The sequence below is a fragment of the Dendropsophus ebraccatus genome, chromosome 1, assembly GCF_027789765.1.
Source record: "Dendropsophus ebraccatus isolate aDenEbr1 chromosome 1, aDenEbr1.pat, whole genome shotgun sequence".
NCBI lineage: Eukaryota > Metazoa > Chordata > Amphibia > Anura > Hylidae > Dendropsophus > Dendropsophus ebraccatus.
Genome location: NC_091454.1, coordinates 36,942,985 through 36,958,398, shown reverse-complemented (window position 1 = coordinate 36,958,398; position 15,414 = coordinate 36,942,985). Strand labels below are relative to the sequence as shown.

General features: G+C 41.9%; 1 protein-coding gene across 3 annotated transcripts in view; it reads left to right on the top strand.

Moving 5' to 3' along the window:
* Positions 1-15,414, top strand: part of ATP10B (ATPase phospholipid transporting 10B (putative)) — a 187,407-nt gene that overhangs the window by 133,146 nt on the left and 38,847 nt on the right. For all 3 annotated transcript variants that reach the window (XM_069969699.1, XM_069969710.1, XM_069969717.1), the window contains one exon: positions 3,928-4,132. In XM_069969699.1, the coding sequence (XP_069825800.1) occupies positions 3,928-4,132 (205 nt within the window). The remainder of the gene's footprint in view (positions 1-3,927; positions 4,133-15,414) is intronic.

Sequence of the window (15,414 nt, the reverse complement as noted above, 5' to 3'; positions counted from 1 at the left end):
TTTTTTATATATCCTCTACATCCATAAAATAGAATACACTAGAAAATGTACCCGGCGCTGCCCGGGTATAAAGTGTCAGTGTGTTAATTAGATTTGTTCTAAGGTGCCCAGGAGGCAAAGCTAAAGGTATTGTTTCATCTGAGTTAATCAGTGGAATTAGTGTATATCTGTAGTGCATAGTTGGAGGGGTTCTGTATACCCACAATGTATAGTTTTTAGGGGTCTCACATATCTGTAGTGCATAGTTGGGGGGGCTGTATACCTCAAGTGTATAGTTGGGGGGTCCTGTATACCTGTAGTGTGTAGTTGGGGGGGCTGTATACCTGTAGTGTATAGTTGAGGGAGGTCCTGTATACCTGCAGTGTACAGTTAGTAAAGGTCCTGTATACCTTTACTGTATAGTTCGGGGGTCCTGTATACCTATAGTATATAGTTGGTGCTGTATACCTGTAATGTATAGTTGGTGGAGGTCTTGTATACCTGTAGTTTAAAGTTTGAGGGTCCTGGATACCTGTAGTGTATAGTTGGTGGAGGTCTTGTATACCTGTAGTATATAGTTCGGGGTCCTGTATACCTGTAGTGCATAGTTTGAGGGTCCTGTATAACTGTAGCATAGAGATGGTGGAGGTCCTGTATACCTGTAGTGTATAGGTTGGGGTCCTATATACCTGTAGTATATAGTTGGTGGAGTTCCTGTATACCTGTAGTATATAGTGTTGGGGTCCTGTATACCTGTAGTATAGAGTTGGTGAAGGTGCTGTATACCTGTAGTGTATAGTTTTAGGGTCCTGTATACCTGTAGTATATACTTGGTGGAGGTCCTGTATACCTGAAGTATATAGTTGGTGGAGGTCCTGTATACCTGTAGTGTCCTGTATACCTGCAGGGTCGTATTTACCATTAGGCACCCATGGTCTGGTGCGTAGGGTAGCACCTTGCAGAGGGGCAGTACCCTCCCATTCAGACTTGCCAGAAAATCTTTGGTCAGGTCTTGTATAGCGGTGTTATCAAGTCACAGTATGGAGGTATTGGTCAGGTCTGGTATGGCAGTGTTATTCAGTAACAGTGTGACGGTATTGGTCATGTCTGGTATGGCAGTGTTATCCAGTCATAGTATGGCGGTATTGGTCAGGTCTGGTGTGGTGGTGTTCTCCAGTCACAGTGTGGTGGTATTGGTCAGGTCTGGTATAGTGGTGTTATCCAGTCACAGCATGGCGGTATTGGTCAGGTGTGGTATGGCAGTGTTATCCAGTCACAGTATGGTGGTATTGGTCAGGTCTGGTATGGCAGTGTTATCCAGTCACAGTATGGCGGTATTGGTCAGGTCTGATATGATGGTGTTACCCAGTCACAGTATGGCGGTATTGGTCAGGTGTGGTATGACAGTGTTATCCAGTTACAGTATGGTGGTATTGGTCAGGTCTGGTATAGCAGTTTTTTCCAGTCATAGTATGGTGGTATTGGTCAGGTGTGTTATGACAGTGTTATCTCGTCACAGTATGGTGGTATTGGTCAGGTCTGGTATAGCGGTGTTATCCAGTCACAGTATGGCGGTATTGGTCAGGTCTGGTGTGGCGGTGTTACCCAGTCACAGTTTGGTGGCATTGGTCAGGTCTGGTATGGCAGTGTTATCCAGTCACAGTATAGCGGTATTGGTCAGGTCTGGTATGGCAGTGTTATCCAGTCACAGTATGGTAGTATTGGTCAGGTCTGGTATGACAGTGTTATCCAGCACAGTATGGCGGTATTGGTCAGGTCTGGTGTGGCAGTGTTATCCAGTTACAGTATGGTAGTATTGGTCAGGTCTGGTATGACAGTGTTATCCAGCACAGTATGGCGGTATTGGTCAGGTCTAGTGTAGCAGTGATACCCAGTCACAGTTTGCTATACCTGTAGTGCCCTGTATATACATGTAGTGTATAGATGGAGTAGGGGGCCCTGTATATACATGTACTGTATAGATGGAGTAGGGGGCCCTGTATATACATGTACTGTATAGATGGAGTAGGGGGTCCTGTATATACATGTACTGTATAGATGGAGTAGGGGGTCCTGTATATACATGTACTGTATAGATGGAGTAGGGGGTCCTGTATATACATGTCCTGTATAGATGAAGTAGGAAGTCTACCAGTTATTACTGTGGATGTTGTGAGGCAGCTTCCCTAGCAACCATTGCTCCCTGTGAAAATGAAAGCAGTAATCCTATTGGTTGCTAAGGCTCCAACTGCCGTGTCTGCTGCAGCTAATTATATCACCTGTGTTTGCAGTGAGGAGATTTTCCCATTCATCTCTATGGGGCGCCGCTCTTCCTCCTCCCCCTCCTCTCCTGTACATCTGGCGGGGACGGGACCTTCGCTAAAACGTTCCCGGGCACCCAATGTATCTGTGTGCCAAATTTGGGGTCCAACGGTTCAGGCGTTTGGAAGTCTATTTGGGACAGACATAAGGACAGACAGACATAAGGACAGACAGACAGACATAAGGACAGACAGACAGACATAAGGACAGACAGACAGACATAAGGACAGACAGACAGACATAAGGACAGACAGACAGACATAAGGACAGACAGACAGACATAAGGACAGACAGACAGACATAAGGACAGACAGACAGACATAAGGACAGACAGACAGACATAAGGACAGACAGACAGACATAAGGACAGACAGACAGACATAAGGACAGACAGACAGACATAAGGACAGACAGACAGACATAAGGACAGACAGACAGACATAAGGACAGACAGACAGACATAAGGACAGACAGACAGACATAAGGACAGACAGACAGACATAAGGACAGACAGACAGACATAAGGACAGACAGACAGACATAAGGACAGACAGACAGACAGACTTTGATTTTTATGATATAGATAGTTGTAACATGGTGTATGACAAGGGCTTTTTACATGCTCATAATAAAGAAACTTCTATAGTGCATTTCAACTTTTACCGTGGCGTCTTAACCAGTCAGAAATTTTAGACTGTTTAGAGTCAGCGCATTTCTCAACCCACATAGTTGTCTTCAAAATAGAAAGCACTTGGAGCAAGTCTTAGAGGATTCCTTTGAGTCATTTCCCTCCATTTTGTAGCCTAGGTGATTGATAAAATATTGATACATAACTTCATTGACCAGAAATGACTCCTTACCAAAGAAAAAGGTCGAAAGTTTTGGCCAATAAGTATCTCCATGTGAACTAATATCTACAGAATTCCATCTCTAGTCGCTGAGAGACAAGGATGGAACTCAGATAGTGGGGGCAGGGCTTTGCTAATATTTTTTGCAGGAAATCCAGACTTGTGAACCTGCAATCTGTGAACCTGTCTCCCATATCCAGAGGGTCCACATTGTGCCTGAAAGGTAAATCAAGGTAAATGAGAATATGATGTGGACAATGGAGGGGTGCCTCTCAGAGGCTCGGTAACAGCAGTCAAAAGACTAATAACAGAGTTCTAAAAAACATTTGAAAATACAGGTACCCTTTAAGGCGCAAACTATTAAAGATTATGACAATTTCGATAATTGATCTAGCGTGCTCTCATTGCAGTATATAATTGTCCATCCTTTTAAGACATAGGCAAAAATGATTTGCATTAAAAGTATGTTGTTTTTTTTTTCAAGTTTATTTTTCTTTTGTTAAAGAAGCAGATGATATGAAGTTATGATTTAAGCATATGATATGATACGAAAAAAGCTTTTATGATAACGTTGGATGCGGAATTATCCATGGTTTATCTGAACTACAATGAGGATACTACTATGGAATTCTTATTTTTTATTTTTTGGGAAAAAAAGGAAATATTTTTATATTCTGCTTTTTTATATTATGCCATAGAGCAAAACTTCATGTAGCAAATGCCATACTCCATGGTGTGTTAGTATAAATATATTTATGTGTTCTTTGTTCTGTTTCAGGAGAGACAGGACCTATGTGGACAAGTGTTGGAAGGACGTCCGTGTTGGAGACTTTGTGAAGCTCTTCAGCAATGAGATCATCCCAGCAGACATACTACTTCTCTACTCATCTGACCAAAATGGGATATGTCACATAGAGACTGCAAATTTGGATGGAGAGACAAATCTAAAGCAAAGACGAGTGGTTAAAGGTTTTTCCAACCCAGTAAGTACAATATGCTCCAATACATAGCTGAGCCATGTTTCTGTAGTATTAAATCCCTATCCCCAGGCACAGATTCTACAACCATCTTTGTAGGAGAGAATTTTGGGGTATGTTTTGAGGTGATTGAGATTTCCATAGTAGTATTTACCCTTGTTGAATGAAGTGCTAGAGCACTTTTGTTGTATTGGAAAATGGTTGTATTTGTTGAAATGGATCTTTGGTTATTGACCCCTTTTTTGTAAGAACAGTTTATGACTGTATCAATGCCTGTGGAACTGGCAGGTCATTTAATAATTCTGCAATCTCTGGAGTATTTATACTAGGTAACATATGATACCAGTAAATGTGGCGTTTTAAGCCACCATTAACCTGCAGAGCATAGATTTGAAAAAAACAAAAAAAAAGCAACCTTGATATTGCCCTACTTTTTGCGTCATTTATTACGCGATCAGCCAATGGGAGGGGAAATACTCATTCATCAGTTGATCAATTTTACTGGTTTAAAAACCCTTGTTCATCAGCTGTAATGCTGTATATCACCCCCCCCCCCCTTCCCTTCTTTGTAGTTGAGCAGCCAATGAATGATGGAGTGAATGGGAAGTAAAGGACTGCACAAACAATCCAGCTATTCAGCGAGCGGCCTTGGCTGCACGATAGTTGAGCCACGTAACAGACTCCTCAAATGGGCTATTGTCTCATTTAGTCCATTTGTCAGCCTACTGTATATAAAAGAAGTCTTAGGTACTTCAGTATGTAAGTTGGACTGAAGAATATTAGCTGACAAGGGTCTTGTATGAAGTCATCTGCTAATCTTCAGTATATAAAATAGACGTTTTCATACTATTGTTTCCAAAGCAAACCCTATTCAAGTCTTTAGATAAAACAGAAGCAATGTAAAAGACAATGTCCCAATATGACAACAAGAGGTCAGCCTAGTTTGCATATATTGCCACGTGAGATTCATTTACCATGCAGCCCAATGCATCTCTACCAGGTGCTAATAACTTGTCCTTGTAATTCCCTTGTGCAGAATAATATCACACTCCAAGTGTAAAAACAATTCCATTAAATTGGTTTAATGAAAATTGAAATTGGACCTGCAAACACTTGAAGATTAGTTTTCGCCCATCACGATGCCCCTTTATCCCTGCCTCATACAGCTATGTCCCCTTAATGTACTCTAGTCACTCTTCCATAGAAGTTTAATACTTAATAAAGATAAGCTCTTTGCGTCTTTCAATATGGAAGGTTAAGAGAGTTTGAAGGTAACTTCTCCCCCTGCTATAAGGGGATCTTTGAGGTGACTGAGAGATTAACTTTTCCTCTGACATTTTGGAAATTTTCTCCTGAGCTGTGAATTTCAAATAAGCTCTAATTGAATCTACACTTTCAATACTGTTTAACTTTGGAGGAGTTCTGTTATTTGGCAGATAAATGACACCTTCAACATCTTACAGACAAATGTCACTTCAGAGAGCGAGAGAGAAAGAAAAGACGACTTCGTAGGAGTTGAACTTTGCGTTCAAAAGGTGTCGTCATTATCATTGTGCCATAATTACTCTTCAGAATGGAAGTCACGAACAGAACTGTGAAACCACCCAGGCTGAAGCAACATTCCTCCCTGACAACAGAAGAGTCAATGTCCTATCATGAGTGATCGGACGACATACCTAAAACAGATGTCAGCACTGGTGCATTATCATGCTGGAGAATGAGCTTTAAGATCATTAAGTAAATGTTTCTTTAGTAAGATCATTGAGTCTGCATGGGGAGTTTTATAGGCCATGCAATGCTTCCTCTCTAGTGACTGTACTGTAAGTTAACACTTGACCCCATAAAGAACCTTTAAACATCACTAAGGATTATCAGCCAAACCAGAATCTCTTCCAAAAAGAAAAGTACTTATGTGTAGACAGCTGTTTCAGGGTTCTTGCCCCTCATCAGTACAGATGGCCTTTAACATGGGTCTGAGGGGATCAAGTGTCTTGTGCTTCTTTCTAATTTGGACAAGACCCTTGGTTTGCTTGATAATCTCTTGTCTTGTTTTAAGCCCATTATAAGGGGTTGAACATTGACTAAGGGTATATACACACCGAACAATTCTTGCGGAATTTCAAGCAGATTCCACATCAAAAAGCATGAGAAATCCGCTTGAAATTCCGGCCGTTCAATATGAACATTTCTATTTTCCGTTGTGGATAATGAGCTTTTCGCTCATTCTTGCAGACGGTGGAATTTCCGTCATTGACATTTCAAGTCTTTGGGCGGATTCTGCTAGAGGAATCCTATAAAAGTCAATGGGGCTTGAATTCTGCTTGAATTTGGCTTGCATTATGGTCGAATTCCATTGAAATTCTGCTCTTATTCTGCCAGAGCTGAATAGTTTAGGAATTTCAAGCAGAAAACCTTCCTCTTCAATACCTCAACTATTCCTCAGTGTGTACATACCCTAACATGGAAACTACCTCAGACAGGTGGCACTAAAGTCAGCATTTTTACCTCTGTGGGAAAGTTAGTCTTCATATGTGCACTGTGCACTATTAATACGAGCCTCTTCCTCTCCAATAACCATAATAGAGAGCCACTTTTGTCTCTTTAAATGGGTCACCCAGGCTTACCAATACACCCCTCGTGTCCTGAGTTTGGTTTTGTAGCTTGGTTCCATTAAAGGGAATAAGTAGTGAATTGTAATACCATACACAACCTGAGGACAAGTGTGGTGCTGTTTTTGCAGGAGATCGCAGCTGCAAATGTTTAATTCTCCTGCAGCACCACCTCAAGGGAATTGAAACATTTTATACTATTGAAATCTGTGTGGAATGCTTGCATATACTGCAGGCCTCTTATACTTGTCTTTCTCCTGTAGGGACAGCCATTCTCTGTTAAAGGGGTACTTCAGCGAAAATCTTTTTCATTCAAATCAACTGATATTAGAAAGATTTGTATATATAGATATACAGATTTGTAATTTACTTCTATTAAAAAATCTAAAGTCTTCCTGTACTTATTATCTCCTGTATGTCCTGCTGGAAATGTTGTTTTATTTTAAGTCTGACACTGCTGACATCTCTGGCCAAGACAGGAACTCTGTCTCAGTTTTCTATGAATTTCCATGGAAAACCTCTCCTGCTGTGGACAGTTCCTGTCTCGGCCAGAGATGTCAGCAGGGATTTTTTTAATAGAAGTAAAATACAAATTTACATAACTTTCTGACACTAGTTGATTTGAAAGAAAAAGATTTGTGCTAGACAACCCCTTTAATTCCTAGGTGTGTGAAAGTGACAATCACTCAGTGTCAGTGGACGAGGGGTTGAACTGTTTAATGACACAGCCTTTGGCGTTCGGTGTCTTAATTAAATCCACGCCAGTATGTCGATGAATGTATACAGATGAAATCAGATACAGATGCATCCCCTATTGTTCAAGAATGTTAGTGCAATGTTACCGGAATTATATACAATATTGCACAGCTGTTGGTGAACACCATTTATTAAATATGGCATCTCATAAGTTGGTCGGAAAAAAACAACTAATTTTGGGCTACCTTAGTGTCACAAAATGAAATGTGCAGCTGTGATGGTCTATGTGTGTGCATAATGGACAAATATGCTGTCATACTAACAATGCTATGGATTAATATGCTGCTATAGTAACATTGCTATGGAGTAAAAGTAAACTAAGCCCTATGCATGCAATCCGATGACCCATGCACATAATGGACCTTACAATGCTGCTATGATACCAATGCTGTAGACTGAATGTGAATTAAGCCCTAGATTTCCTACCCTAAAAAGTTATACACAAAGTTATACACTAGAGATGGGCGATTCTGTTGAAAGTTAAGGTTCGCACGAATCTAAACAATTGGCATTTGAATCTTACTGCCTGGAGAAGGTGGATTCAGCCATAGGCTGTATCCACGTTCTTGGGAAGTCCTCGGGGGGAATCAACCTTCTCCAGGTGAAGAGATTGAAATGCTGATCCTTCAGGTTTGTGAACATCAGGGGGGAGATTTATTAAAGGGTGTAAATGTAGACCTGGGGTAAAATGCCCACAGCAACCAATCACAGCTCAGCTTCCAGCTCTGGTAAAATATAAGAGGAGCTGTGATTGGTTGCTGTGGGCATTTTACACCAGGTCTACATTTACACCCTTTAATAAATCTCCCCCCAGAACTTTCAGCAGGTACCGTCCAGAAACATAGAGGGCGATTTATCAAACATGGTGTAAAGTGAAACTGGCTCAGTTGCTCCTAGCAACCAATCAGATTTCACCTTTCATTTTCAAAAGAGCCTGTGAAGAATGAAAGGTGGAATCTGATTGGTTGCTAGGGGCAACTGAGCTACTTTCACTTTACACAGTGTTTGATAAATCTCCCCCATAATGCTGTGCCCTCTGACCTCTTTTGATGAAGGGAACAAATTTTTGATATTGGGAGTCACACATTTGTTGCGTTGTTTACTCAGAGGTGATCTGTTAAGATCCTGTGAACCTAGAAAATGGAAGCAGAATTTATAAAATTTCAGGAATGTCTCAGCCAGAGGTGTCAGCAGAAGAGCACTGTGTCGGACTGAAAATAAAACAACATTTCCTGCAGGACATACAGCAGCTAATAAGTATGGCAAGACTTGAGATTTTTTAATAGAAGTAAATTACAAATCTATACAGCTTTCTGACACCAGTTGATTTAAAAGAGAAAGATTTTCGCTGGACTACCCCTTTAAATAGCATATAATCACTTCTAATGAAACAGACTCCTCAGCTTTAAATCACCAACAACAGGGTCACTCGCCACAATTCCAGAACAATATTAAGCATTCCATAGCAGTAACCCGTGCCTCAGCTGCACAATGTAATTGATTTATTTTTATCATTGGCGTGATTCATTAACAGATACAAGTGAATTAATTTGCACTTGTGGTGTCTAAGACTTCATTTGGCAAAGTTATGAAGTGTTGACTCAGTTTACTGTTCTCTGTGTAGTTCGGCAGCTGATCCGCTGACAGCCCACGCACATATATACGTGTCTTTCCCTGACACTGATTGCTATGCAGAGTGAAATGTTTCGTTTTACGTAATGGCAGGAACTCGCTGACAATCAGTTCTCTAATATACAGTATTGTCAGCTGACATATACTGCATTTCTCAGCTCGAAGGGAATGTCTCACCTACTTAATGGCAAGGTGATTAATTACATTTAACTCTGCAGAAGACCAATTCTGGTTTTGTTAATGTACATTCAGTATATATTACTTGGGGACACAACCTCCCTGCATTGCCTTGTGGGTTTTATGGCAGATGAAATGAATGGAAGTTATAGTAAAAGACAGATAAGTATCCATAGACTATTACAGTCTCCAGAAAGTCATGGAGTATGGCCCCCTTCCCCAGAGACTGGAGTGTGTCATCTAGCTGTACAATAGGCCAGCAATGTCATTACTGCAGACCTGTCAGCCATTCTGAGCTGCTGACAGCCCTATACAGAGGTCAGGATAGGGGGTGGGGGCCTACTTGTGCATATACTCCAAACTTCTGCAAGTGCCCAGGAGGTGGGGGTCATTTAATGTGATAGCTGTAGAGAGCAGTCAAGAGACTGCTAGTGTTATTAGCCATTGCTGAGAGGAGGGCCATGCATGCTTACAAAATAGAGTGCTCTCAGCTCCACTCCCCTACCTCTGTATAGGGCTGTGGGCAGTTTTGATAACTTTTGATAGAAATGCTTACAGCTCGACTTTATGATATAATATAGTTAGTGATGAGCAAGTACTAAAATGCTTGGGTGCTCGTTACTCGAGACGAATATTTCCCGATACTCGGGTGCTCGTTTCGAGTAACGAACCCCATTGAAGTCAATGGGAAACTCAAGCATTTTTGCAGGGGACCCAAGCTCGGTAGAGGGAAGGTCGTGTGAAAACCTGTCAACCTCAGAAAATGATGGAAACAGCAGGGGAAGCATGTATGCATGCCTCTGAGGCTGCCTAACCGCACTATTATGCCAAATTATGGGCAACAGTATGGCAGTGATCACACAGTGAAGGATTAAAACAGAGGTAGCATATGAACCACCCCAAAATTTTGCCTGACACAGCATGGCAGTGAGAACACTGGGAACCATCAAAACAGAGGTAGCATATGATGAACCACCCAAAAACTGCCTGACACAACATGGCAACATCCAAAGAAGGTAGAAGGTACTAGTGAAAGGACGGCAGAGGACACCCGTAAGATGACATCCACAGATTTTAATTTGACTGTATCAGTTGAGGTAACATTCCCTGCATCATGTGACTCACCACCTCTCCCACCACCACTGTTTTGAGTTTGACTTTGACTGTAGCAGTTGGAGTAACATTCCCTGCATCATGTGATGTTCATGGGGTATGGCTGTCTCAGCACAATACTCAACATAACTGCAGAACTGATGTGGCTCGGGCATCCCGGTTTTAATTCCTTGAGGATCTGGCAATTGTCTCATGCAAAGGTATCATCACTTGAGCTCCTGCTCCTGCTAATTATGTGCTGCCCAACAACTAGAATTGTAATTTGTTTCTTTAGTTTGAGCAGCATCTGATTTTTTTTTTCCTTTTTCCTCTTTTGTTTTGTTATCATTTTATGCCAGCAGACACACACAGATCTGTATACAGACAGACACTTAAGAACAGAATACTGACTAAGCTTACCATTTGGTTTCCAAATTGTACAAAAAAAAGAGAGACAAACACAAAATTAGACAGCAAAGTTTGCATTGTTCATTGTAGCACTATTTCGTAATAAAAAAAAACCACGTTTCTGCATTTTTATGTGAAAATCCTTCTCGTATTTCATTTGGAAAGATGGGCAAGGTTAGCTTCCTTCATTTTATTTCCCCAGTTTTTTGAAAGGCAATTTTCTGCCATGTTCTGCCCCTTCACAGCCAGAGTATGTATCTCCTTACAGTGCAAGGATCTGCAGGCCCCTGTGGCAGGGAATGGGCAGACAAAACCAATAATCCACTCTTATGGAGAAAGATATTGCCGCAACCTTTGCACAATTTCTAGAGTTGTTTATCCTTGAGCTTCATCTTTCCAGAATGAGCAAAACACTGTGCAGTCTTTGCTACGATTTTGTAATAAATTTGTAATAAATGTGCTCAGACTCAGGAAAGTGTCCAGAAAAGAGTTCCTGGGAGCATGGTGGTGGTGGTGGTGGTGGATCTGTATCCCTTCTTTCCCTGAAGGAGCCAGGCTGTGATGAAGGAGGCTGAGCTGATGGAGCAAGGGTTCCACTCCCTTGGGTAGCGTTGGTGGACTGCGTGGAAGACTGGGTGGTGGATAAGTTACTGGACACATTATCCGCAATCCACGTGATCACCTGTTCACACTGCTGCGGTTTCAATAACTGTCTTCCATGAGACCCCATAAGTTGGACGAAGAAGCTAGGGAGTGAACGTCTGCGGTGTGCCACTGCTACCTCCTCAACAGGTGCTGCTGTGTCACCCTGCCCTGAACCACAGCCTCTGCCAACTGCATCGCTTGGAACCCCACGCCCTTGTCCTCGACCCTTACCCCTGGGGTTCACCATTTTATGGACACTGCACAGTATGGAGCTTGGATATGCTTTGAGTAAGAAATACAGAAATCAGAAAATATACTAGTGGTCCCACTAGTTTTTGGGGGGCTGTGGTATACAATCTGGTGGTGGCTGCACCTATACACTCTGTGACACCCCCTTACAATGAGCAGTGAAGTTCTATGCAGGTGTACTACAAATCACAGCGATACAATGTACTACAGCAGCATCACCAGCCACAAAATAATAAGAGTACTTAGCACTTCTTAGGGGTCTGTATGCAACACCTAATGTCCCCTTTCTGCTAGCAGCCGATCACCACAGTGTGCTGCTAAAATCATGGTGGTAGCTGCACTGCAACTCCCAGCCAGCCGTCAGCAGTAATACAATTTAAAAACGATTTGAAGCACTTACAAGGGCTGTTTGGTTGTTTCGCTAGTCTTCCCTGTCTACTGGAACGCTAATTCCGTCCCTAACACTCTCCCTGACCAGCAGCAGCTCTGTCCCTAATCTCTTCCAGCATGCATGTGAGCCGAGCCTCGGCGGCCGCAATTTTTATATGGCAGGATCATCTGATCTGGCCAACCAATCGCTGCTATTGACATGTATGGGTCCCACGTGATTGCAGGATGTACCAAAGAGTCTCCTGCATGTTGATTGGCTGAGAAATAGCGGCCAAACTCACAGGAAACGGATGATGAGATTTCCTCGAGTATCGCAAGATGCTCGACCGAGTAACGAGTACCATTGAGTACCCTAATACTCGAACGAGTACCAAGCTCGGACGAGCATGCTCGCTCATCACTAAATATAGTGCCTTAGTTTCTGGTCCAATTTCCTGACCATTGCTAGGGTAAGTGCCCAGGAAGTACACCCTAAATATTAAGTGGCCAGAGATGTTTGTATTAAGGGTATGTTCACACGTACTGGATCTGCAGCAGATTTGATGGCACAGATTCGAATCTGAAGCCGATTTTTTGGCCCAAAGTTACTTTGCATTAAATCTGCAACTTTAAATTTGCGCCATCAAATCTGCTGCAGATCCTGTACATGTGAACACACCCCTAAGCGGGTTGTCCAGCAAAAATCTTTTTCTTTCAGATTAACTGGTGTCAGAAAGTTATAGATTTGTCTGACACAGTGCTCTCTGCTGACATCTCTGGCCGAGACAGGAACTCTCTTGGTTTTATATGAATCCCCATAGAAAACTACTTCTGTTCTGGGCAGTTCCTGTCTCAGACAGAGATGTCAGCACTGTGTCAGACTTAAAATAAAACATTTCCTGCATGACATATAGTAGCTAATAAGTATGGGAAGAATTGAGATTTTTTAATAGAAGTGAATTACAAAACTATATAACTTTCTGACACTAGTTGATTTGAAAGAACAAGATTTTTGCTGTACAACCCCTCTAAACACTTCCTAGCCCTTCTTCTAGGTCTAGCACCCAATCAGGAGACCTCTAGAGAAGTCACTTAGAGCTGACAGGAGGGGCAGGAAGGTAAAAAAATGCAGACAATTCTGAGCATTTAACATGAATGCCCCCTAAGCATTAGATTTTTTTTTAAACATATTTTTCTCATACCATTTGCATGATTGATTTTTTTTTAAAACATATTTTTCTCATACCATTTGCATGATTGATTTTTTTTTAAAACATATTTTTTTCATACCATTTGCATGACCAGAAGCGAAGGTATGATTATGCTCCTCTCCCCGTCACCTATATAGTGCTGTCGGCGGTTTTGAGGGTCCAAAGCTGCTGAGGGATTCCCTTCAAAAGCTTGTTTACTTTTTAAAACCTGATTTACATAATTTCTGTCTAATATGTTCCATGTAGGTGGGATGGTCATAGTGACTAAAAGGTCTTCTTTTCCCAAGACATCATAACAATGTTACATGTAATTGTTACCTGTCCACCTCCTAGTATACCGTTGTTTTTAGGTCAGACATTTGTTTACCACTTTGTCAATTCACTCTATATTTAGAGGGGCTGGAGCCCATTTTTCTTTCTTTTTTTTTTTTATATATATATCAAACATGGTGTAGAGTGAATCTGGCCTAGCTGTCCCTGGCAACCAATCAGATTCCACCTTTCATTTTCCAAAGAGTCTGTGAGGAATGAAAAGTGAAATTTGATTGTTTGCCAGGGGCAACTGAGCCAGTTTCACTTTACACCATGTTTGATAAATCTCCCCACCTATGTCTAAGTATTTGAAGGAACGTCTTTAGATTCAGTGCTATAGCAATGTATTAAAGGAAACCTGTCAACCCCCGTGCCGGGGTGACAGGCTCCCGACCCCCGCTAGAGCCCCCTATACTCACCTGATCGCGCTGGGTCCCGCTTCTTGATTTGGTCCGGTGACAGAGATTTCAGCGCCCAAAGCCCGGAGCGCATGCTCCTGAGATGAGTCTGACGCTCATAGAGAATGAATGGAGCGCCGGACTCATCTCACCATTCATTCTCTATGGGCGTCAGACTCATCTCAGGAGCACGCGCGCCGGGCTTTGGGCGCTGAAATCTCCGCCACCGGGCCGAATCAAGAAGCGGGACCCAGCACGATCAGGTGAGTATAGGGGGCTCTAGCTGAGGGTCGGGAGCCTGTCACCCCATACGGGTGTACAGGTTAAGGACATTGGGACAGCGATCAAAGTTGGCATTAAAAGTTTTTAGCCAATAGAAAATGTTTTATAGTAATGTCCACAATGTTCATAAAATCTTTTTTACAGCTTACCGAAAATTGTTCACCTTCAACCAGCCTTCGATTTCGTAGCATCACGAGGGTCATAAAAGCACCATGTGTAGACGAATGTGTATTGTGGTTTCCCAGCCGGATTTGAACTATGTTGGAAACGTAGTTCTGCAAATATTGGATGATAAATTGCAACTTTATCCTTTTTTTTTTTTTTTTTTTCCCGCGGTCTGTCTTTAAAAAGTCACATTTCATCCACCCAAATCTCCACATTTTGCTAGGCTGACATGTCTGTAACAAGGTGATGTTGCCGGTGGTGCACTGTGCATTTGTCTCCTTGTGCTTTCATGCTTCACATGCTGTCATTATGGAGGACATCACGAGTAGAAAATCTAATTAGTTTTATGTGGATAAGATTTCTCACTTGTGAATTACGTGCTAGATCTCTTTGTTGTTTGCCTGTTCTGCCTGTGCCAATAAGGACATGTCTTCTCTTTTGATGCTTTGTAAATGATTTTAGTTGTGAGTCGAACATTCAGATACAGCTAATTAGATGCTTCATATTCGATTAGTATGCTACATTTAACCTTCCTTGCACTCCCTGGGTGTAGTAATTCTTTTAGAAGGGAAAAAAAAATCAGGTAACAGGCTGTAAAATTGTTCCTTTGTTAGAAATTGGAAATTATTTTATGCAAGGAAATGAGGTGAGCTGTCTGTGTGCTAAGGAGGAATGGATTGTTGGGAAAAGAATTTATAGAGATGTCATACCGATGTAGATGGACTTCCCGCATAGGCAGGACTGAGCTAGGTGAGGTTACACATTGTACACTGCAGATGTATTGTTGCCAGAACTGTAGCAGTTATGACTCTCAGGGATGCCCCCAAAATTGTCAATTTAGGTACTGTGGCCCAGTTTATAAGGTTATGCTAACAAAGACAGGATTGTGTTCATATATGCAAATAAAGCAAGGAAGAAGAAGAATTTTATATATCACCAATAAATTCTGCCGCACTTTACAATTCTGGGGGTACATGCATTGA